The sequence below is a fragment of the Lepus europaeus genome, chromosome 4, assembly GCF_033115175.1.
Source record: "Lepus europaeus isolate LE1 chromosome 4, mLepTim1.pri, whole genome shotgun sequence".
NCBI lineage: Eukaryota > Metazoa > Chordata > Mammalia > Lagomorpha > Leporidae > Lepus > Lepus europaeus.
In genome coordinates this window covers 76,043,314-76,069,309 of record NC_084830.1, presented here as the reverse complement: position 1 = coordinate 76,069,309, position 25,996 = coordinate 76,043,314, and the positions used below count along the sequence as shown (strand labels likewise).

Genomic DNA, 25,996 nt, shown 5'->3' with positions numbered 1-25,996 from the left:
GTTTCTCATGGGTGGCAGGGACCCAAGCACTTGAGCCATTTTCTGCCGTTTCCCAGGTACATTTACAGAGAGCTGGATTGGAAGTGGAACAGCCAGAACTTGAACCAACACCCACATGGGATGCCAGTATTGCCAACAATAGCTTAATCTGCTACTCCACTCACTGGCCTCTAATTTTTGTCTCAAAGTATATTTTTCTGGTATACATATTGCTATTCTGGTTCTCTTTCAGTTATTATTTTTGTAGCACATAATTTCCCATATGTAAACTCAGTCCATTTATGCCTTTTAATCTAAAGGGTGTCTCTGTGTAGCCAGAATGCAGTTGCATCCTGATCTTTTATTTTTAATTTTTAAAATTCATTCTGCCAGCCTTTGCTTTTATTTTACATTTAATATAATTCTTGTTAAGCCCTACAGTGTAAATTTATAATTATTGCTGTATGTAATTGCCTTTTAAAACAATTAGAAAATAGTTGTAATACCTTTTAAAATTTACCGGCCGCAGCGCGCCTACCGTGGCGGCCATTGGAGGGTGAACCAACGGCAAAAGGAAGACCTTTCTCTCTGTCTCTCTCTCTCACTGTCCACTCTGCCTGACAAAAAAAAAAAAAATTACCTATATAGTTACCTTTTTTGGTACTTTTTATTTGTGTTCACTACACTTACTATCTTTTTTTCCCCTTTTTTATTAATTTCACAGATAGAGAGAGAAAGGTCTTCCTTCTGTTCGTTCACTCCCCAAATGGCTGCTATGGCCGGTACTGTGCCGATTCAAAGCCAGGACCCAGGAGATTCTTCCTGGTCTCCCATGCAGATGCAGGGGCCCAAACACTTGGGCCATCCTCCACTGCCCTCCTGGGCCACAGCAGAGAGCTGGACTGGAAGAGGAGCAACTGGGACTAGAACCTGGTGCCCATATGGGATGCTGGTTCCACAGGCGGAGGATTAACCAATTGAGCCACGGCGCCGGCCCCCTACAGTTACTATCAAAGGTTCTTTAATTTCAGTGTGAACAGCTCTTTGTAATATTTCTTACAGAACAGAATTGGTAGTGATAATAATGTCTTAATTTCATTTTCATTTTTGAATGATAATTTTGGTTGATATAGAACTCTATTAGTTGACATTTTATTAAAATTTTTTTGTTAGGGAGAGACAGAGAGTTCCCACCTGCTGGCTGACTCTCCAAATGTCTGCAATGGTTGGGTTGAAGCCAGGAATTGGAATGCAATTCAAATCTCCCATTTGGGTGGCAGAAACCCTATTGAGCCATCATTACTGCTTCCCAGGATCTGCATTAACAGGGAGTTAGAGTCCATAGCCAGAGCTGGGAATCAGACCCAGGTGCTCAGTGTTGGGCACAGGTATCTTCTAGGCTCAGAGCTCAGTGCCCTCTGCATGGTGACATTCCTTTTTTTTTTTTTTTTTTTTTTTTTCTTTTTCCCCAGTACTTTTAATATCTCCTACCACTGACTTGTAGCCTGCTTTCATAGTTTCTGATATGCTGTTAATCTCATTGAGGAGTCTGTGTATATGATGAGTGATTATTCTCTTGCTGCTTTTAAGATTTTGTTCTTGTCTTTGTCTTTCACAGTTTGGCTGTGATGTGTGTAGGTATGAATTCTTTGAGCTTTTCTGATTTGCAGTTTGATAACTTGTTTAATGTATAATATTCTTTATCATGTTTGAGAACTTTCTCTCCATGATTTTTTTCAAATATTTTTTACATCCCTTTGTATTTCATGAGACTGTCCTTTTGCATATATTGATGTATTTGATGGTGTCCCACAGGATCTCTGAGGCTATGATCACTCAGTTTACATGTATTCAAGTTCACTGCTGCCTGCTCAGGTGTGCCCTTGAGCCTCCCTGGAGAATCTAATCCAACCCAATCATCTCTTTTCTCTTCTTTTCTTTTCTTTCTTAAATATTTATTTATTTATCTGAAAGGAAGAATGACACAGAGGGAGAGAGAGAGACAGGTATCCTCCTGCTGGTTCACTCTTTAAGTATCTGCAGTGGCTGAGGCTAGTCCAGGCTGAGACTGACAGCCCAGAGCTCCAACCAGGTCTTGCTTGTAGGTGGCAGGTACCCACATACTTGTGCCATATTCTGCTTCCTTTCCAGGCACTTTAGCAGAGACTGGATTGGAAACAGAGCAGCTGGGATTCGAACCGCTGCTCTCATGGGATGCAGCATTGTAGGCAATGGTTTTGTTCTCTATACCACAACACTAGCCCCTTGTTTTCAGTTGTTATACTCTTTGTTCCTATTTGATTCCTTCCCTTCCCTACCTTCCTCATTTCCCCTTCCTCTCTCCCCCTCTACTTCTTAATCCTTTTCCCTACCTCCTCCTCCATTTCCCATCTTCTTCCCCTACTCCTCTTCCTTTCCTCTTCTGCCCTTCTCCTCCTGCACTTAGAACTTAGGCACAAGAATTCTAGAACTGGGCCTTGCAATGCAGAAAAAGAACAATTTATTCTAAATTAGAATGACTCTGGAATGTGGGATGATTAGATATAGTAGAGCATATCAATTAAGAGTATGGAATTTGCAGCCAGATTGCCTTGATTTGAATCCTGTTGTTACAGCTCATTATCTTGAAGCAGATTTCTTAACTTCTATTCTGTATCTGTTAGTAGGGCTAATAGTATCAACGCAAAGGATTCTTAAGAGGATTGAATGAATTAAAATTTGTAAAATGTCTATGACAGTGTCTAATAAATACTAAGAGCTAATTGGTTGTAGATATATCAATATTATAATAAAATTAACTACTGTAGTAGACCTTGTTAACAGAATAAAGAAGAAAACTTACATGATCATGTCAATAGAGAAAAACCATTAGTAAAACTTAGTGTCCATTAGTACTTAAAAACTTAAACAAAAAAATTAGAAGAGAAGAATTAAAAACTAATTTAAAAGTAATTTATACTGTCTAGTTAACTGAAACAGTATAAATGTGAAGAACCTACATTGTATATTTGTGTAATAGTGATACATTTAAACATTCTTTTTTTTATAGTTCAAATCACATTTTCCTTTTATTTACCAGTAATAAACTTTGACAACCATTTGAGAACTCATCAACCAACCCTTCAAAAGTCATTTCAGCACCCCTCTTGCTCTATAAAATGGCCCATCTTTTATATTTACTGTTTCCTATAGGAATGAATAGAAAGGTTTAAGTGAAGTACAGAGGTTGGCGTGTTTGGGTGGGTGTGCATTTCACATTGAGTTCCTAAATTAATACAAGAAACTGCAAACAAATACTCTTCTGTGAAAACTACCTTTTGATCATTGTCACAAAAGCAAAATCAACTGACGCTGAGTCAAGCCTAGCAACTGAGCATGTCTGCATTCATGTGTTCACAGAAGTGTTGTAAAAGCACAGGTGAAGCTCAGCTTTCCATGCTTGACTCCTCTTCCCAATGGGTCCAGCCCCTGAGCACTCACTGTAGTGGCTGTGCTGCTTGGTCTTTTAAAACAGAGCAGATTAGGTGCCAGCGCTGTGGTGTAGCAGGTAAAGCTGCCGCCTGCAGTGCTGGCATTCCATATGGGCGCCGTTTTGTGTCCTGGCTGCTCCACTTCCAATCCAGCTCTCTGCTATGGCTTGGGAAATCAGTGGAAGATGGCCCAAGTCTTTGGGCCCCTGCACCCGTGTGGGAGACCTGGAAGAACTCCTGGCTCCTGGCTCCTGGCTCCTGGCTCCTGGCTTTGGATCGGTGCAGCTCCAGCCATTGTGGCCAATTGGGGAGTAAACCATCAAATGGAAAACCTCTCTCTCTCTCTATTTCTCTGCCTCTCCTTCTCTCTGTGCAACTCTGACTTTCAAATAAATAAATAAATCTTTAAAAAAAATAGTCCACAACTTAAAAGGCCACCAGATTGAGGAGCCCAATTGTGCTCTACAATAGTGGGCAACTTTGAGAAGGATGTCCTGGATAAGAAAGGATGGTGAACTCTTTTACAAGTCTGAGCTCTTCAAGATCAAGAGCTGTGGCTTATTTGCATCTGTCTTTTCAGTTCTTAGCATTGTCCTGCATATAATCATTTAAACATTCTTTTTGAGATTTTTCTTACTGTTACTACTTTTTTTTTTGTGGTGGGGGGACCAATGGTTTCAGCAAAACTGAAAATAGTAAGAAATAAAGGAAGATAGGTACAAGTATTGAAGAGAGGAAATAACTTTATAGTTTCAAAAGAACATTAGATAATGGAATTATCTAAAGATAATGGAATTAAGGAGAGATTTCCAGTAGAGTTACTAAATAAGAAAAAAATTAATACATAAAAAGCAGTTACAGGAAATGGCAACCTCTTAAAAAAATTTTAAACTTACCATATAATCCTGAAATTCTACTTCGAGTCATCAAGTAAATAAAAATAACCATACACACAGACTTCATGTGGATGTTCATAGCATTATTCATGATAGCCAGAAAGTGAAGACAATTTAAATGTTCATCAATTAGTGAATGGATAAATTATACATTTTTCAGCATTAAAAAAGAGTGAATTACAGAACCAATATGGGTGAACCTCAAAAGTATTATACTAAGTGAACAAATCAATCTATACTATGTGGTTCTGTTTTTATAAAATGTCCAGAAAGAGCAAATCTATAGAGACAGAAAGCAAGTTACTTAGTGATTGCTTGGGGATATGATAGGAGTGGGGATTGGTTGTAAATGTGTATAAGGGGTATTTTTTGAGTTAAGGAAATGATTCAAAACTAGATTATAGTGATGATTGTTCAATTCTATCAATTTAGTAAAAATAACTGAATTGTATGCTTAATACCCTATCATTTCCTACTTTACTCCTGTCCTGATCTGACTGTATATACATCCTTCAATCCTATTTTCATTGGATCAAGAAGGAGTTGATAGATAAAGGAAAAAAAACTTGGGTCTGTGAGAAAGGAGTAGAAGGCAGGAAGGATAATGAGTAAAATAGAAACTGAGAAAATCTGTTTACCAGTATATTTTGAGAGATTGAGTTTACTCAATAAACCATCTCAGTCTTCTTTATTCATCCACACATAAAGAGTGCCCTTGTTCTGAAAAATTATAGTGTCGATTGGGAACAATTTGCTCTTGTTCTCCTTATCTTCCCCTTTGCCCACTCATCATTCACTGTGACAGTATAGGGCAAACATATTTGTTTAGCCTAATAAAAGATTATAAATGAATTGGGTAAGTTAGATGCACAAAACAAGCTCCTTGTTTAAGGTGATGATGATGTGTTTGGAAGTACGATGGCTGTTTTTAGTTTCTTTTTATGATTTCTTTGTTAATATTTGAGTTTATTCTATAATTTGCATTTTAAAAATGTATTATTTTCTCCAAAGTGGATGCATTCCTGCACTTAAATGTGTAGAACTTAAGAAACAACACTTTATTGTGTATGATTTCTGTAACATCAACATGTTTAAAATTTTGTTTTTGATGAGTTTTTCAACAGTTATTATTTTACTTGAGGCAATCAGACTTTTTATTGTAATTACATTGTTTTACTTTTGAAATGGCTAGGAAGTTGTTAAATCATTATTTGGTGTTACTTGAGTAGTAACATACTTCAGTGTGTTATTTCTATATATTCAGAAAAGAATCTAAGTCATGTATCTATTGCTTGATGAATTATCATATAGTGTTTTCACTTTTCTGCAACTGCCATGTAGGTCAAGAAATAGATCCAGTGAACTTGATAGTTCCATGGATTGTCAAAGCAAAGGTAGGAGGGAGAGCTTAGGAAGGGGTCACTTACTTTAAGCATTCCTCTTTGAAATATAGAGAAATATCCTTCTCTATTTCTAAATGTGCTTATATGTCATGAATGCAGCCTTTTCTTAAACTTTGTTATTTCTTAATAATAGATAAATTCACATTTAATTGTGTATTTGATGCAGGAATGCGATTGGACAGAATGAACTGAAAGTTACAAGTGATAGAACAGTAAATTCAGGATTGTTTTTTGAAGATAAACCAAAACCTTCCAGACAGTCTCTTCAGTCTTACCAAGAAGCTTTGCAGCAGCAGGTATCCATCCATTCACTCATTTGTTTGATATTAAACATTTTGTGTGTTAGCGTGGTGGTCCCTTAGACATCACAGTGTGACAGGGAAGGGAAAAAGCACAGTTAGTTGTAACTCAGTATGACACGTTTTGAGGTGGTTATACTGGAATGCTGTTGGAAGCATGGGATAGGAAAACTAATTTCCTTTAGCAGTTGGAGGGCTTCACATGGTAGTTTATATTTGAGTTATATGTTATATAATGAATAGGTTACAAATTCCAGTTATCTTCAGAGAATAGAATTGGTATAGGGGAAGAGGTGAAAGATAGTAATGGATGAATGTGAAGGACTAGCTGTTAAAGTTCTTTCGATTTCATCCTGTTACAGACAGCCATAGGAAAGAGATTTTTAAGCCAAGTAAAGAGTAAAAAGATTGGTTGGTGTGAGCAAATTGACCTGTTAGGAAGATAACTGGTTGTGATATGTATAATTGGCAAAGAAATGTGGCAGGTAAATCTTACCGTGAACTATTGAAATAGTCTAACCAGGAGGAAATGAAGCTCCGAACCAGATGGGAAAATGTGGAGGACATCCAAGACACACTTGTGAGGTTTCATTAACAAGACTTGGATACAGGGAAAGATAAAGAACTAGGGACTTGAAGATGATTCTCAGTATTCTAATCAAAGAGAATAATGAGGCTATAAACCAAGATGGGAAATAGAGGAAGAATAACATGATAGGAGAGTGTATAATTATAGTTCTGGGTAGTTTGAGGTATTTTGAATAGTGTTTACTTAAGAGTATCTGCATCAAATGCAGAGGTTTTTGGGGAATTCCCTTATCTGCAAGAGGGCCCTGGACTATCTAACTGGAGTGCTTTTCTGTAAAGTTGCACTTGGATTTTTTTTTAAAGTATTTTCATTCAACTTTTACATTGCAACCTTCTTGAAAGATAGCATTATCAACTCTTTAGAAAAATGTTAGGATTCTATACATGAAAGACTGAATTTTGAATTCACAATCTGTTTATGAATGAGAATATTGATACAACTGAAAAAACTAGGTTTTCCAAATTGGAAAGTCTGTTTTCTGTGTATGGTGATTTCTTTGGCCACGCTGGAGTGAAATGTTGCCTGTATTTACTGTGTATACGGTTAAGACTTTACAAGTGAATTTCTAAAATGTAGATACATGTTCACTGTTCACATGTCTCTAAATAACAATCATGTGCTTTTATTAGTGATTTTAAGAATATATTTTGGCCGGCGCTGTGGCTCAACAGGCTAATCCTCCGCCTTGCGGCGCCGGCACACCGGGTTCTAGTCCCGGTCGGGGCACCGATCCTGTCCCGGTTGCCCCTCTTCCAGGCCAGCTCTCTGCTGTGGCCAGGGAGTGCAGTGGAGGATGGCCCAAGTGTTTGGGTCCTGCACCCCATGGGAGACCAGGAGAAGCACCTGGCTCCTGCCATCGGAACAGCGCGGTGCGCCGGCCGCAGCGCGCTACCGCGGCGGCCATTGGAGGGTGAACCAACGGCAAAAGGAAGACCTTTCTCTCTGTCTCTCTCTCTCTATCCACTCTGCCTGTCAAAAAAAAAAAAAAAAAAAAAAAAGAATATATTTTATATACAGTCGTTTAGCTGTATTTAGTAGGCTAATATTCTTCAAAGAACTTTGAATCTTCAATTTGGAGAACAGAGTTTGCCTAGGGATAGAAGGTCTGATGAAGTAGGAAGTAGACTTTGTGACTGGGCAGTTCTCATGAAAGGACAGATAGAAAAGTAAAGTAGGGAAATCCCAATGTTCTGATGGAACCAGCGTAGTTAGGGAGGGAATGGCTCTGATATAAGCTGGGGATATGAAGGAGGAGTAAGTTGAGTCTCAAGTGAAGTTAGTAGCTGGAAAGGCCTTTGGTGGCATGATACAGGGTCCAGTAGCTATATATTTCAGCTATCTAAGTGTTTTTAAATTAGGTTTTTACCTGTATTAGTAATTTTAGACTTTGTAGTGAAGTGTACTAAAAAAAATCTCTAGTTTTTTGTTTCTTCAGGAAAAATGAAATTACATCTGATATTACTAACCTCTTGTTTCAGAGTGCTTGTCAGCATTTACTTTAAATATATCTTATGTTATTAAGATTCGGGAAAGGGAAGAAAGGAGGAAGAAAGAACGTGAAGAGAAAGAAGAATATGAAGCTAAATTAGAAGCAGAAATGAGAAGTTACAACCCCTGGGGAAAAGGTGGAGGTGGAGCTCCTCTCAGGGATGCAAGAGGAAACCTGATAAGTATGTTATTTCTACTGACTGTTTTAAAAATAACTGTGTTATTTTAAATTTTAAAAAATGAGATTAAAATAAGTGGGAGTCAAACTATAAAACAAGCTCTCCTTTTATGTAGTTTAATGCAAAAGAAATATTTTGATAACATATTAAGGGGTTAAAAAGCCTTTCTTCACAATATTATTCACTTATTTTTATTACAAGTTTTCTCTCATCTGATGAGGATAATGCAACTGCGGGGAAAAGCTCATGTTATTTGATGTCTACCCAAACACTCAGAATAGTTTATTTTCTAATAAAAATAGTAAAATTCAGTAAGAGAAATTTTCCTTTTCATAATCTCATAAGGCATCTTAAAAATAAATGATTTTGGAAAGTTGTAGGAAAGGAACTTGTCTTTAATTCATTTATTACATCTGCTATTACTAACCTGCTTAAATTATATATTTTTATATTTATTTATATAAATTAATATACCTGCTTAATGTAAACTCCTTTGAAAAGTAGACTTGATCTCAGAAACATTTTAGTGGATTGTGGAAGAATTTTCATTGATCTTTCACTTATGTACTCTGATAAATTTTAGATCTAGTTATCACATACTGTAAAAGTCTTTATGTAACTAGTTAAATATATAGATGATTTCCAGTTCAATGATGGTTTTACTTGAGTTTATGATAGTGTGAAAGCAAAATGTATTTAGTCGAAACCCAATTTCAAAATTTTGAATTTTGATCTTTTCCTGAGCTATCAGTATACAGTACTGCACTCTCTCCTGATGCTGGAGGTGACAGTGGATGGTGGACTCCTAGTCAGTCACATGGTCATGAGGGTAAACGACTGCTACTCAGTAGTGTGTTTCCTGTGTTGTTAAATTCTGATGTTCTAGGTTAGGAGGATTAAATGTGTTTTCAACTTAAGATGAAACTCATCATAAATTGAGGAGTGTCTGTTTTAGGATAGTCTCTGCTTAGCTTTCAGTTAAACAAAAAGTAATGCAGAAAAAACACAGGTTTTGAAAATCACTTAATTAGAAATGAGAAATAAAACATAATAGAAAAATACCTGTTGAAATGGTAAAAATGTAGATTTGCGTGTTGCTCTTTAGGTGTTATTTGTTGTAGCGATAGGGGAATGATGAGTTCTGAAAATTGTTTTGATACTGAGTTATTAGAGTACATATATATTATATCTTTGTTAAATACATGTTTTTAAAGCTATATTTGAGGTCTGCTTAATAACTCTTTTTCTTCCCAAAAAATTTGTTCTTTCATATCTTCACTTGTTGAATACTTTCCTCACAGTTTTGGAAGATTGGAACTCTTGTTAGCTTTTTTAATATATAAGATGATTTTGGGTGATACACAGATGAACATTCCTTATTTTACTATTTTTTTAAAAATCTTTTTTTTGACAAGCAGAGTTAGAGAGAAAGGTCTTCTTTCCGTTGGTTTACCCCCCAAATGGCCGATACGGTTGGCGTGCTGTGCCGATCTGAAGCCACGAGCCAGGTGCTTCCTTCTGGTCTCCCATGCAGGTGCAGGGCCCAAGGACCTGTACCATCCTCCACTGCCTTCCCAGGCCACAGCAGAGAGCTGGACTAGAAGAGGAGCAACCAGGACAAAATCCGGCACCCCAACCGGGACTAGAACCCAGGGTTCCGGCGCTGCAGGTGGAGGATTAGCCAAGTGAGCCATGGCGCCGGCCAAAAATCTGTTTTTTGAGAGGTAGTGAGACACATACAAAGAGAGAGGGAGAGAGATAGAGACAAAGAGACATCTTCTGGATCACTCCAAATGCCTAGGAGTTGGAAACTGGATCCAGGTCTCCTATGTGAATGGCAGGTACCCAACTATTTGAGCAGTCACTTCCCCCCTGGGGTGCACATTAGCAAGTACATATTAACAGGAAGCAAGTAGCTTCTTAACTGCTAGGCCAAACATTCCCAAACCCCATTTCTTTTTAATGAAAAACTATTATATTAAATGTATTATTAATGCATGCATTTGATATAAAGTACTATAACAGAGAACCCCAGATTCCCAGAGACTTAAGGCAGTGTAAGTCTACTTCTCTCTCATGCCACATTTTCTGCTGTTGGTGGGTTTTGTCCTCCAAGAGGTGAGTCCATTGTGAAGTCCTTTACTTACAGCTTTACACAGATAGCATCTAGGGATTGGTAAGAATTTTGCTGGGGACTGCTCTTGAAGTGGAGGGATATTACTTTGCCTTTATCTCATTGTTCAGACTAGTTGTAGGATTCTAGCATAATGCTTTCAAGGTTAGGAAATTTCTTTATGCCTAGGAGGAGGACATAGGGATTGAAACATTTAGCCAATCTTTGCTATAAATTTAAATTTTAAATGGGTAGAAATATAGTGGTTACTGTGAAAGAGATGCTTAAGTGACTAAAGCATTGTGAAACATTGGTAGCAATTTCCTAGAATTTTCCAAGCTGCCTGTAGTATTATTTCTAGTTCAAATAATACACTTACCAGAGTTCTGTGTGCATATAATTGAGTAGGATAAGTATGAGACACTGAATTAGAAAGCATTGTTTTAGAATTGCTTGACCCAGTGAGAATGGAGAAGACTTTTCTGAAATTTCCATTTTTAGTAATAGCATTTAATTTGCTTATTTAATACTACAATAGGAAATAATTATTTTAAATGTTATTTACAAATCAGCTTATTACTTAAAGAATATCAGTTTGTTTTATTTGTGGCTGTTAAATTTTGGTGAATAAAGGAACTTTTTAATTAAATTTGTGATGTATAAAGAGCAGTGTGATAACCAAGATAAGAACTTCTGTACTTTATCTTGGCTAACTTTATTTTTTATCTTATTTTACTTTTTAAATGATTATTTATTTGAAAGATAGTTACAAAAAGGGAGATAAACACACACACACACACACATATATTAAGAGATCGTCTGTCAGAAGACTGGACCAGGCTGAAGCCAGGAGCTTCTTTAGGGTCTCCCACATAGGTGTAGGATCAAGCAATTGGCCATCATCTATTGATTTTTCTGGGTGCATTAGTAGGGAGCTGGATTGGAAGTGGGACAGCTGGGACACAAGTCAGTGCCCATATGGCATGCCAGCATCATAGGCAGTAGGGTAACCCACTATGCCACAATGCTGGCCCCAATCTTGACAGACTTTAAATCTGCTACTTGCTTTTCTGATTACTACTTTTCCCTTTTGATCTTTTATTCCAAAGCAACTGAAGAAATGGAAGCTTCATCCTTGTCTTAGCTCTCAGACTCTATGGCATGCAAGTCCTCTAAGCAGCACTTAAAATTGTGCTTCTTTAAAATTTTAACCACTCTATTGTGTGTAGTGATATCTCACTTAAAATTTTAAAAATTATTGTTTTAAAGTTTACTTATTTTAAAGATTTATTAAGTTGTTTGAAAGTCAGAGTTAGAGAGAGAGAAAAAGAGAAAGTCTTCCATCCACTGGTTCACTCCCCAATTGGCTGCAACAGCCGGGGCTGCACCGATCTGAAACCAGGAGCTTCCTCTGAGTCTTCACACACGGGTGTAGGGGCCCAAGGGCTTGGGCCATCTTCTATTGCTTTGCCAGGCCATAGTAGAGAGCTGGATCAGAAGTGGAGCAGCCGGGACTTGAACTGGTGCCCATATGGGAAGCCTGCGCTGCAGATGGCAGTTTTACCCGCTACACCAAAGAGCCAGCCCCTTAAAATTTATTTTTTATGTAATAGAAAGGCAGACAGATCTTTTATCCATTATTCACTCCCTAATGCCTGTAACACCTGGAAATGAGCCAGGCTGAATTCAGAAGGTTGGGACTCATTCCAAGTCTTCCAACGTGGGTAGCAGGTATGCAAATACTTGAGCTGTCACCTGCTTCCTCACAGGGTATGCATTAGCAGGAAACTGGAATACAAAATAGAGCTTGGACTTAAATCAAGGCTCTCATATATGGGATACTGGTGTCCCAAGTGGTGTCTTAACTGATGGGCCAAATACCTGCCTTCACTTAATAAATAAATAAAACTTCTCATTTTTAAATAATAATGTTGCAAAGATAGTTTCTTCTCATGTTAGCCTCAGACGTGATTATGTCTTACTGGTCAAAACTAGAAACTTACATTGGTATAATACTAGTAATTAAATTACAGATTTTACTCAGATTTTACCAGTTTTCTACCTGATGTCTATTTATTTTTAAAGATTTTATTTATTCATTTGAGAGGTACAGTTACAGTGAGAGGGAGAGGCAGAGAGAAAGGTCTTCCATCCACTGGTTCACTCCCCAAGTGGCCGCAATGGCTGGAGTTGAGCAGATCCAAAGCCAGGAACCAGGAGCTTCTTTTGGGTCTGCCATGCAGGTGCAGGGGCCCAAGGACTTGGACCATTGTCCACTGCTTTCCCAGGCCGTAGCAGAGAGCTGGATCGGAAGAGGAGCAGCCTGGACTAGAACCGGCGCCCACATGGGATACTGGCACTGCAGACTGGAGTTTTAACCTGCTGCACCACAGAGCAGGCCCACCTAATGTCTTCATTCTACTCTGGCCTTAATACAGGATCATTTATTATATTTAGTTGACATGTCTTTTAGGCTCTGTAGCCTGTAATGTTATCTGTGTGTATATAATAATCGTAAGATCTAATTTATGTAGCACAAAATTTCTCATATAAGGGTATAATTCAGTAGTTTTTAGTTTCTTCACAGATATGCTCTAATCATACCATCAGTAACATTTTCCATATTGAATTGCCTTGGTACCTTTGTCAAAAACCAGTTGACTATAAATTTGGTTCTGGATTCTTAGTTCTGTTCCATTGTTCTAAATATCTATCCCAAAGTTCCTATCATAGTCTAACTGTAATTTTGTATTAGGTTTTGAAATTGAAAGTGTGCATATTCCAGCTTTGTTGTTTACCTTCAAGATTGTTTTGGAAACTTGACTTTGCCTATTTTGCTTTCAGTCTGTCAGTTTCTACAAAATGGTTGGGAATTTATTCAGTGCTGTATTGACTATATAGAGCAGTTTTGGGACAGCCAATATCTTAACTGTAGTGAATCTCTTAATCCTTGAATTTTGAATATTTGTTCATTTATTGCTTTTTGTTAATTTCTCTCAGCAGTGTTTTATAGTTTTCAGTATTGCATCTTGTACATATTTTAAAAAGTATATCCATGAGTATTGTATGTATTTTGATAAAAAATAATACCTGAAAAAGTTTCAGTATCCGTTTGTTGCTATTATATAGAAATATATACTATACGCTGTATACTGTATATAATACATATACTATGTTTTCCTCTTATTCCTTGTCCTTGCTAAACTGACTTGTTAGTTTTAGTAGATTTTTTTGTTTATCATTTTTTCTACATAGGCAGTTAAATCATCTACAAACATAGTTTTACCTTCTTCCTTTACTTTCTGAATGCTTTTTACTTATTTTGCACTAGTTAGGAGTTCCAGTACAATGTTTAAAAATTGTTCAAGTATTCTGATTTTAGGTGGAAAGTAGTTTTTTTTTCTATTAAGTTAGCAACAGCCTTTTCATATATTTTTCTTTTAAGACACATTAAGGAGTTTCTTTTTTATTCCTGTTTTTCTCAGCATTTTCTGTATGAATGTATATTGAATTTCGTCAGGTGGTTTTCTGTCTCTGTTGATTAATTACATTGATGAGTTTCAGCCAATCTTGGGCATTTTTGGAATTAATGTATTTCAGTATATTCTCCTTTTAAATATTTTTAGGATTTTATTTGTGTTTAATTTTTATTATATTTGAAGAATAGACAAGCGGAGATCTTCCATCTGCTGATTCACTCCTCTAATGCCTGCAACAACTGGGACTAGGCCAGGCCGAAGCCAGAACCTAGAATTCAGTCTAGGTTTCCTGATGAGTGTTAGTGATCCAAGTACTTGGACCCACCCCATGCTGCCACTTAGACTGAGGCTTAAATACAGAAAATGGACATTTCAACAATCATCTTAATTGCTGTGCCCATTACATGCCCTTTTTGACCTGCATTGTCAGTTCCTTTTTCCTTCTTTAGGTTTTTTTTCCTTCTGATATGCTATTTTTGCTGGCTAATATTTATCAAATGTGTAATAAAGTCTGACTTAGACTCTTCTGAGCCCATGAACATGATCTTTGTTCTGAGGACTATTTTCTGATCTCATGTGTTCTTGAGTTAGATATGCTCATCCTTGTGTCCACTCGTAAGCTCTTCTATTCCTGTTACTTATTAGACCTTCTTTACAGATGAGCTTTAAATCTCTTTCTTTGCCCTGACCACTTTTAAAACTCTTGACTTCATTTCCAGCCTGTCTTCTGCATCTTTGTACCTGAAGTGTAGTAGAATACTTATACATACTTAGCATGCAAAAGCAAAACTAACTCTTTTTTTGTATTTTTTTTTTTTTGACAGGCAGAGTGTTCAGTGAGAGAGAGAGAGAGAAAGGTCTTCCTTTTTCCATTGGTTCACCCCCCCAAGTGGCCGCTACTGCCGGCGCGTTGTGGCCAGCATGGTGCGCCAATCCAAAGCCAGGAGCCAGGTGCTTCCTCCTGGTCTCCCTTGCGGGTGCAGGGCCCAAGGACCTGGGCCATCCTCCACTTCCCTCCCGGGCCACAGCAGAGAGCTGGACTGGAAGAGGAGTAACCGGGACAGAATCTGGCACCCTGACCAGGACTAGAACTTGGTGTGCCAGCACCGTAGGCGGAGGATTACCCTAGTGAGCCGTGGCACCGGCCAAAACTAACTCTTAAAATCAAGATCATGTTTTTTGCCTTTTTTCTGTTGAAGGCGTAATTTTGATTATTCAAACCAAAAATAGCACTTCTAAAATTCCCTATATCCAATCAATATAGATTTTCCCTCTTCATTGTCTCTTAAATTCTTTTCATTTTCATTCATACCATAATTTTTTATTTTTTTAAGATTTATTTATTTTTTTGAAAGTTACACAAAGAGAGGAGAGGCAGAGAGAGAGAGGTATTTCTTTTCTTTCTTTTTTTTTTTAACAGAGTGGACACAGAGAGAGACAGAGAGAAAAGTCTTCCTTTTCCGTTGGTTCACCCCCTAAAGGCCACTGTGGCCGGTGCGCTGTGGCCAGCACAATGCACTGATCAGGAGCCAGGTATTTTTCCTGGTCTCCCATGAGGGTGCAGGGCCCAAGCACTTGGGCCATCCTCTACTGCACTCCCAGGCCACAGCAGAGAGCTGGACTGGAAGAGGAGCAACCGGGACAGAAACTGGCGCCCCGACCGGAACTAGAACCCGGTGTGCTGGCGCCACAGGTCGAGGATTAGCCTATTGAGCCATGGTGCCGGCCGAGAGGTATTTCATCTGCTGGCTCACTCCCCACATTGGCTGCAATGGCAGGAGCTGTGTCAATCCGAAGCCAGGAGCCATGAGCTGCTTCCGGGTCTCCCATGCAGGTGAAGGGGTCCAGGGACTTGGGCCATCTTCCACTGCTTTCCCAGACCACAGCAGAGAGCTAGATCGAAAGTAGAGCAGCTGGAACTCAAACTAGTGCCCATGTGGGATGCTGGGATTGCAGGTGGTGGCTTCACCTGCTACACTACAGTGCTGGCCCCACCATAATATTATGTTTGCTTGGATTGTTGCTATATCTTCATTACTTCTTTGTAGATTTTCTTCATTTTTCACATACAAGCTATAACATATACCAAAAATCCTAACCAATTATATGTATTCCATACTCAAAAATCATTGAGGACTCCGATGTCTTATTGCCTGAGTTTATATTCCTGCTGTTCTTTGTGGTCTTTGAGATAATTAATTTAGTTTAATTTTTTTTTAAGATCTATTTATTTTACTTGAAAGAGTTACACAGAGAGAGGAGGAGGAGGCAGAGAGAGGTCTTCCATCCACTGGTTCACTCCCCAATTTGCTGCAACAGCCAGAGCTGCGCTGATCCAAAGCTAGGAGCTAGGAGCTTCTTATGGGTCTCCTATGCGGGTGCAGGGGCCCAAGGACCTGAACCATCTTCTACTGCTTTCCTAGGCCACAGCAGAGAGCTGGATAGGAAGTGGAGCAGCTGGGACTAGAACCGGCACCCATAAGGGATGTGAGCACTGCAGGCAGTGGCTTTACCTGCTACGCCACAGTGCCGGCCCATTAATTTTCCATATATAGTTCTTGGATGGAAATAGTATCATATCATATAGTTTATTGTATAGTATATGAAAATGATGAACGTTAAATATTGGTTGTCATTGTTACTAATACTTCTTTTGTGACTACCAAAATTGTGTTCATTAACATACACAAAGCAAAATTGGGAGCCATCAGCGTACATTTTAGAGTATTTTATCATAGGCATCCAATGTACAGTTTCGTATTACATGCCTTGTTTGTTGCTTTATTACATGTACTCTGTGCTCCTATCAAACTGGACTGTTTTGTTGCCAGAATACTCTTCTTTTCCTTTTTTAAAGGAAATAATTATTGTTCGATTTCTTTTTTTTAAGTTTTTACTTAATGAATGCATTTTTCATAGGTACAACTTTAGGGATATAGTGGTTCTTCCTCCCATACCCACCCTCCCACCCCGACTCCCATTCCTTCTCCCTCTTCCATCCCTTTTTTCATTCTGGTTCATTTTTAGTTTGATTTTATATACAGAAGACCAACTCCATTTTAAGCACAGATTTTAACAGCGTATTGTTTGATTTCAAACCATCAAGTTCTTGATACTGCAAAGGCAAACTGATTTGCTAATTAACTATGATTTTAGAAGTTGATGTTACACTTAAAACTGAGGCAGTCTGTTCTTAATAAATTCCAGTCCTAGGAAATTTCACTTTATAACGATTGCTTAAATATAGAAAATTTACAAAACAATTATAAATGGGTAATTTGCAAAATTTATAGAGAAATTTTGATTCTTATTAGCATGGAAAGATTTGTACAAGATTTTTAAAATAACAGATTGTAAAAAATCATAGTTGAATAAGCACACATATAGAATAGATCTCAAGATTCAGAGAAAAATTAATGTTGCAGAACACTCCTAATGTTTTACCTCTTGGAGGGTTTTCTGACATTTTTACTATGTTTTCCCATGCTTCACCTTTGACGGTGTTATTCATTTTCTGAGTCCAAGTTTCCCTAAATGTTATAATAGGATGTGAACTTTCTTGAATCTGAACTCTAGTTCTCTTTTGTTAACAGTCAGATGTTACTTGCCAAGTTCTAACTGATTTTCTAATTGTGAGTCGTGTTCAAATTACTTCCTTGAAAATACAGAATTTCTTGATAAATCCTTATATTGACTTAAATTTACTTTTCTTGCAGCTGTACTGTCCCAGGATTGTTTTATGTTTTTGTAGTTTTTTCTTTTTTTTTTTTTTTGTGTGTGTGTGTGTGTAGAACAGTTAGGTTTTTATTTTGTAAAGCATTTTTCTTCAGTCATTTAGTTATGTTTTGAGATTGACAAACTCAGTTTTAGGTGTGCAGAGTTTCCCTATGTATATCAAATTACCCCAAAACTTTGTGTTTTTTTTAAAACACTGCCTTGCAGTTCTGTGGGTAATTTTTTTTTTTTTTTTTTTTTTTGACAGGCAGAGTGGACAGTGAGAGAGAGACAGAGAGAAAGGTCTTCCTTTTGCCGTTGGTTCACCCTCCAATGGCCGCCGCGGTAGGCGCGCTGCGGCCGGCGCACCGCGCCGTTCCGATGGCAGGAGCCAGGCGCTTCTCCTGGTCTCCCATGGGGTGCAGGACCCAAGCACTTGGGCCATCCTCCACTTCACTCCCTGGCCACAGCAGAGAGCTGGCCTGGAAGAGGGGCAACCGGGACAGGATCGGTGCCCCAACCGGGACTAGAACCCGGTGTGCCGGCGCCACAAGGTGGAGGATTAGCCTAGTGAGCCGCGGCGCCGGCCAGTTCTGTGGGTAATTTATGACTAGCTTAGCTGTGTGGATATTTCAACTTCATGGTCTCTCCTGAGGTTACAGTCTAAGATGTTGGCCAGGATTGCAGTCATCTGAAGACTTGGTGTGTACTCAATAATTCATTTATGGGGCCAGCCTTGTGCAGTGGGTTAAGCCACTGCTTGTGTCATTAGCATCCTATATAGGCACCCGTTTGAGTCCCAGCCACTCTGCTTCTGATCCAGCTTCCTGATAATGTGCCTGGGAAAGCAGCAGAAGGTGGTCTAAGTACTTGGGCCCCTGCCACCCACATGGGAGACCTGGATGGAGCTTCAGGCTCTTGGCTTCAGCCTGGGCCAGCGTTGGCCATTGCAGCCATTTGGTGAGTGAACTAGCAGATGGAAGATATTCTCTCTCTCTCTCTCTCTCTCTCCCTCCCTCCCTCCCTCCCTCCCTCTCTCTGAAACTCTAGCTTTCAAATAAATAATTAAATCTTTAAAAAAAATTTTTTTTTAAAAAGAACCCATTGCAATATGGCTCCCTCCTGTGGCTTGGGAGATACCAGTTCCATGCCATATGGCCTTTACATAGGGCTCCCTCACTGTTTTTGTTATGGCAGTTGGCTTTCCATGAAGCAGATGATCCATAGGTCAAACTGGATGGAAACCATGCCTTTTGTGAAGTTGACTCAAAAGTCCTATATTATCATTTTTGCAGAATCCTAGCAATAAGAAATGAGCTACTAACTCTGGACTACAGTGAAAGGGAAGATAATTGAGCTCCACTTCTTGAGAGAGGACTGTCAAAGAATTTGTGTATGTGTTTTAAAACATTCCATGTAATCATGTATTTTCATTAGGAGAATGGGTGTTGTAGGGTAAATTTCATTAGATTTTTAATTCCTGCTGTATTCTATATTTAAAAAATATCAGGTTCTGAAGTAACTGATAATGTTGATATGGTTTTTATGGGTTATCAGATTTATGTGTCCTTAATTTCTCTACTGATATGAATTTATTTTACAGAGTTGTTTTTTGAAAATTCTAAACATTTTGATAATATCGTTTCTGTTTTCAGGGTACCAACATATCATTGAATTATTCCCAGCTCTGTCTTACTGCTTTTTCCTCTGACTCCCTAATTCAAAAAATATGTTAAGCATACCAATTATAGAAATATGTTTATTGAAATAAATGGCTTATTTTTCCCTCTCAGCTGATTTGAATAGGATGCACAGACAAAATATAGATGCCTGCCATAACCCAGATGCAAGAACATACGAAGATAAAAGGGCTGTTGTATCTCTAGACCAAAATTTAGCCACTTCAAATGCTGAGAACCTAGAAGATTCTGCAAATAAAAACTCAGGTTTTTAATCATTTTATTTTTTGCGTTTCTAAAGTTGTTCAATAACATTTCTTTTTTGTTCTTTGACACAGTTTTCCTATTGTGATTTTGAGAATTTGGTTACTGTGAATCAAGAAACATTTACACATTATTCATAGCTATTTACAATGCCTTTTCTTCAGTTATTTTGAAAGAAATAAGTAGGAAAAGGTTTCTTCTTAATTCTGCCTATTTCTTCTCAGCTTTGTAACTTGCCAAGTTTATATTTTAGCTATAGCTGGCCTTTTTGTCTTGCTAATCAGGAGTCATTTCTTAAAACCAAATACTCTTTAAACACATACATAGTTTGCTTCTCACCCATAACTGAATTAGTGAAATGGTATGAGTGTAATTATTTACTCTGACTCAAAAAAACCCACAAAGAAATGAAATAATTGAAAGTTTAACTGATTGCATCCTTCTTTCTTAATAAGATGTCTTTATAGAATCTTTAATGAAAGGATGTTATTTAACAGAAATTTAAAGATTTTATAAGTTGAAAATTTTTCATTCTTATGATTTGCCAGAAAAAATTATCATCATCTTTCTTTGTCCAATATATATGAAAGTATCTTACATATTTAAAAATCAAAGGGAGTTTGGAGAAAATAGCACCTTGTGCTATATTTTGATGCCTTTAAAAAGAAATACTTACTACAAAATTCTGCTTTTGTATTTCACAGAAGTTTTGATTTTAGACTAGAAAGGAACTTTATAGTTGGAAGTTCTAAAATCTTCCTAATCTTCTTCTTTTTTTAAATCCATGTACCTGCTTACTGTCTAAATAGATGGATTAACGGGGAGCTGTGATTAGAGTCACTAGCCCTGCATCTTCTAAGCCTTTAATGGTACCATTAATCTCTGTTGCCCTTTTGAACAATTTAGGAGATGAATTGCTTGCTGTTCCCGTGTGGACAGGTGTTCCATTTTTGATCTCTAATTATTGGAAAATGCTTTCTTGCTTTGACCCATGTTGAATTTTTACACATTGGATCTAGTTTTGATTTTTTGGCATACAAAAACCTTTGATTTTGATAAAATTATTAACCTTGGTTTCTTACTTTGGAATAACTCACTATGCAGTAGGAATATCACAACATTTTTTCATATTGCTGCCAAGAGAATTTTTTTCTCTTTATTTTTTCTCTTTATTTGCTGGTGCTTCTAGTTATCTGTGTTTTTGCTTCTAGTTATCTGTGTTTTGACCTCAGTGCCATAGGTTCCTTTTGTATACATTTTGTTTTTTTCCATTGCCAGTATTATTTATGGTTCCATATGATTATTTTTCTCTTTATTTGCTGGTGCTTCTAGTTATCTGTGTTTTTGCTTCTAGTTATCTGTGTTTTGACCTCAGTGCCATAGGTTCCTTTTGTATATGTTTTGTTTTTTTCCATTGCCAGTATTATTTATGGTTCATATGATTATTTTTCTCTTTATTTGCTGGTGCTTCTAGTTATCTGTGTTTTGACCTCAGTGCCATAGGTTCCTTTTGTATACGTTTTGTTTTTTTCATTGCCAGTATTATTTATGGTTCCATCTCATCCTATCTTAGTAATAACGTTTAGGCATCTAACTCTGCTCATCAAGCAAAAATAGTGGAAAATTAAGTTTTCATGATCCATTTTAAAGAGCTTACATTAATGATTGAATATTCACAGCAAAGTTTGTTGTCTATAGTTTTCTGTACCACCATCAGATTTCTATACTGGTGGGATTGCTAGGAATCTCCATTTTAAGTTATCATTAAGAAAAATAATAGAATGTCCAAATGTTCTTTGTGAATTGAAATTCCCTAAATTAGACTTTTTTCCCTAAGAATTAACCTAAAATAAGCTTTCTGAATGCAAGAAACTATCCATAGCTACTTAATTTGCACTATGCCATATACATATGTGTGTGGATATGTGTGTATATATACACACATATATACATATAAACCACACATATATGACCTTTACTATTTTAAAAGTCTTAGAAAACTTGAATCTGTCTGAAAATTGAATGTTGTAATGTGTTTAAGGTTCATTATCTTACAGTGTATTGTCTTTGTTAGGCATGTTTTTAAGGTCTTTAACATTGTTTCTGTTTTTATTTTTGCTTTTTGGTCCTTAGGTGAGCTACTGCTTATAAAGTTAAATACTAATTTGCCTTAGATTTACTTTTGGCTTATATGATGCCTAGATATATTTCAGTTTTCCTTGCATATAACAAGTATTTCTCTATGGTTTTATCTTACAGCCTACTTATTTCTGAGGGATTTATCTTGTCTGTCTCTATTAATATTTCTTCTCTAATTGCCCAAAGATTTAGAATATCAAAGGTGAAAGATACCACTTAATTTTCCATTGCTAATCAGCTTCTCTACCACAGAACAAGATTTAAAAAAAACACTTTAATATGTATGTTTAGTTTGTTTCAGTAGGAAAATTTTCTAGAAAAAAGAAATATTTGTAATGATTAAGTATTGATTTAGCTTCCTAGTGATCTCTTCAAATAAACAGTCTTAATTTAAATACAAAGGCAAATTTATCTGAATGGCAGCTAACCTCCAAAGCAGTCTGCCTCCACAATACTACTTGAGAGAAATATGTGTGCTATACTGATGGTGTAAGGAAGGAGTCAGTAACTTACAAATAATGTAAAAAATACATCAAGCTGGGATACAAATGCCTTTTTTTCTCCATATATTCAAAGAGATTCTTAGGGTATAATTGTATTTCAAATTGCTTTTATGAAATGATTTTTCTCCTCTAAGACTACATAATACTATTTAGAGCTATCATAATATTTTCTGTTGTTCATGTTTATATCCCATTTTATAATTTTTAAAACAAAAACTATTATTAAGACTCAGACTAATTTTTAAAGAATGTTTTTATAACTGACTTTCTTACCTATAAACTATGGGAAGAATTTTGGAATTACCAATTTTTAAAAACAATTTTAGGAGTTTGAAAATATATGTTTTACATAGTACATTTTTAATATATGATGAAGCAGTGGTCTTAAAACATTTATATACATATAAATTTATATACTTTTACTCATTAAGTTTGCATTAAAGTCTTTGATGCAATAAGAATTATTTGGGCTGTTAGCTTTTATATTTCGTTAGTATCTTTTAGGCATTATATGATTTGTCTTTTAATTTCATTTTAGTCTTACTATTTTTCTTACTATTGTTGCTTTTGTCTCATCTTTATCTTTCCTCTTCTGATTTTAACCTCAGCTTCTGTATTTAGCACAGTTTTGAAAATGTGAATATATTAGGAAACTATTCATTCTTTAACTTTTACATTTTCTAAAAAATTGTCTAATTTTTTTTTTTTTTTTTTACAAAATGTCTCTTTCCAGGTCATATGCAAACACAGAGCTCTCCTTTTGCTCGGGGAAATATTTTTGGTGAGCCTCCTACTGAACTTCAGATTAAACAGCAAGAATTATACAAGAATTTTCTTCGTTTTCAGGTGAAATGCTTATTTGGTTATAGTTTCAAAGTTTTATACTAAGCTAAACTTGAAAAGATTAACTTTATTTTTTAGAATTTATTAATTTATTTGAAAGAGTTACAGAGAGAAAGAGAGGCAAAGAGAGAGGTCTTCTATCCACTGGCCCACTCCCCAGTTGGCCGCAATAGTCAGAGCTGTGCCAATCCAAAGCCAGGAGCCAGGAGCTTCTTCCGTGTCTCCCACACGGGTGCACAGGCCCAAAGACTTAGGCCATCTTCTACTGTTTTCCCAGGCCATAGTAGAAAGCTGGATCGGAAGTGGAGCAGCCAGGACTCGAACTGGCGGCCATATGGGATGCCAGCACTGCAGGTGGCAAACTCACCCACTACACCACAGCCCCGGCCTGAAAAGATTAACTTTCTGTGTATTTGTAAATTAGCAGAAAATCAGTAATGCTTCCCAAATGATTTGATAGTCCTCATTACTGCAGAGTGTAAATAAATTAGATGTAAGATAATCACATTTTTGCAATTTTGTGTCCAATTATATATATTTAGGCAAATAACATTTTAAATACAACAGATATAACTGCTGTTCTTAAAGGAAGACATTTAAGCAAACAGACTTAGTAAACTATCACACTGTATTCACCCTTCTACTGAATACTAGGGATAGTTCCTAAGAATTAGCCTAGAACCCAATATTGATCTCCCATGGGGATGACAGGGACTCAAGTACTTGAGCCATCATCTGTTGTGTCCTAGGTTGTGCATTAGAAGGAAACTAGATCAGAAGCACAGGAGCCAGCACTTGAACCATGCACTCTGATATGGTATGAGGCTTCCCAAGTGACATCTTCACTGCTGTGTCAAATGCCTGCCCCCAATTTGTAGTGTTTTATCTGTCATGGAGCTTCCCTAATAGAGAAAACTGAAAAGTTTAGTAACTTATTTTTTGGAACTTGCAAAAAAGGGTACAAATGTTGACTACTTAGGTTACCAGGAAAACATAGGTGGTATTGATTTTATATCCTGCAACTTTACTGAATTCTGCTATGAATTCCAGTAGTCTCTTAGTGTAGTCTTTTAGTCCCCATATATATAGGATCATGTTGTCTTCAAACAAGGATAATTTGGCTTCTTCCTTTCCAATTTTTGTCCCTTTGATTTCTTTTTCTTGCCTGATGGCTCTGGCTAAACTTCCAGAACTATATTGAACAGCAGTGGGGAAAGTATGATGCTGGCTGTGGATTTGTCTTGATTGTGTTGAGGAATGTTCCTTTTGCACCCAACTTGGTTAAATTTTTTTTTAAATGAAAAGATGAAAAGATGCTATATTTCGTCAAAAGCTTTCTTTGCTTCTATTGAGATAATGTCATATGGTTTTTATTCTTAAATTTATGAATGTGATATATCGTATTTCTTGATTTGCATATGTTAAACCATCTCTACATACCAGGGGTAAATCCCAGTTAGTCTGGGTGAATGATGTTTCTGATGTGTTGTTGGATTTGATTACCTTGTATTTTGTTGAGGATTTTTGCACCTATGTTCCTCAGGGATATTGGTCTATAGTTACCTTTCTTTGTTGTATATTTTCTGTTTTTGGAATTAAGGTGGTGCTTCAAAGAAGGAGTTTGGGAAGAATTCCTCCCTTTAAGTTGTTTTGAATAGTTTAAGAGTTAGAATTAGTTCTTCTTTAAAGGTTTTGGAGAATTCAGCAGTGAGCCATCTAGTCCTGGGCTTTTCTTTGTTGGGAAGGTCTTTGTTATTGTTTCAGTCTCTGACTTGGTTATTGGACTAGTCAGGTTTTCTATGTCTTCATGATTCAGATCTCAATTTTGGTAGATACTGTGTGTCTGGAAATCTATTTCTTCTAGATTTTCCAATTTATTGGCATATAATTGTTTATGGTAATTCCAGATGGTTCTTTTCTTCCTTGTGGTATCTGCTGTAGTATCTCTTTTTCATCTCTGATTTTATTATTTTGGGTCTTCTACCTGCCCCCACCAACCCCCATTTGGTTCATTAAGCCAGTGATATATCAATTTTGTTTAATTTTTCAAAAAACCAGCTCTTCATCTCTGATTTTTTTTGGTAACTATTTTTTGTTTCAGTTTTATTTCTTATTTTATTTCTTTCCTACTACTTATTTTTGGTTTGGCTTATTTTGTTTTTCTAGGTCCTTGAGATACACTGCTATAAACTTCCCTCTCAACACAGCTTTTGCTGTATTCCATTAGTTTTCATATGTTTTGTTGTCATCTTTGTTTCTAGCAATTTTTTGATTTCCCTTTTGATTTCTTCTTACTGTTCATTCAGGAGTATGTTGTTCTGTCTCCATTTGTTTGCATATTTTTCTGAAGATTCCTCAGTTGTTAATTTCCAGCTTCATTCCATTGTGGTTAGAAAAGGTACATGATATGATTTTAATTTTTTTGAATTTTTTGAGACTTGTTTTATGGCATAAAGTATGATCTATCCTAGAGAAAGTTCCATGCACTGATGAGAAGAATGTGTATTCTGAAGCTGTGGGATGAAATATTCTGTGGATGTCAATTAGGTCCATTTGATTGATTGTATAGATTAGTTCTGTTGTTTCCTTGTTGATTTTCTGTCTAGTTGATCCATCCATTGATGAAAGTTGGGTGTTGAAGTCCCCCTGTTACTATTGTATTGGAGTCTATGTCTCCCTTTAGATCTATTAACATTTGTTTTAAATAGCCAGGTGCACTGGCATTGGGTGTATATACATTTACTATAGTCACATCTTCTTGTTGAAGTGATCCCTTAATCATTACATAAAGCCCTCTTTTAAGAGTTGTTGTGTTAAAATCTGTTTTCTCTGATATTAGGATGACTACACCTGCTCATTTTTGCTTTCCATTAGCATGGAGTATCTTTTTCCATCCTTTGATTTTCAGTCAGTGTATATCTTTGTTGGGGAGGTGTATTTCGTGTAGGTAGCAGATATA

At 36.8% G+C, this 25,996-nt stretch overlaps 1 protein-coding gene across 12 annotated transcripts in view; it reads left to right on the top strand.

Annotated features, from left to right (window-relative positions):
• The window catches only part of CSPP1 (centrosome and spindle pole associated protein 1), a 142,548-nt gene that overhangs the window by 75,491 nt on the left and 41,061 nt on the right, over window positions 1-25,996 (top strand). For all 12 annotated transcript variants that reach the window (XR_009865718.1, XM_062188396.1, XM_062188397.1 and 9 more), the window contains 4 exons: window positions 5,915-6,044; window positions 8,159-8,306; window positions 19,403-19,555; window positions 22,928-23,040. Coding sequence is in view for 11 of the 12 variants with exons in the window: in XM_062188396.1 (XP_062044380.1) it covers window positions 5,915-6,044; window positions 8,159-8,306; window positions 19,403-19,555; window positions 22,928-23,040 (544 nt within the window). In the remaining variant the exon portion in view is untranslated. The remainder of the gene's footprint in view (window positions 1-5,914; window positions 6,045-8,158; window positions 8,307-19,402; window positions 19,556-22,927; window positions 23,041-25,996) is intronic.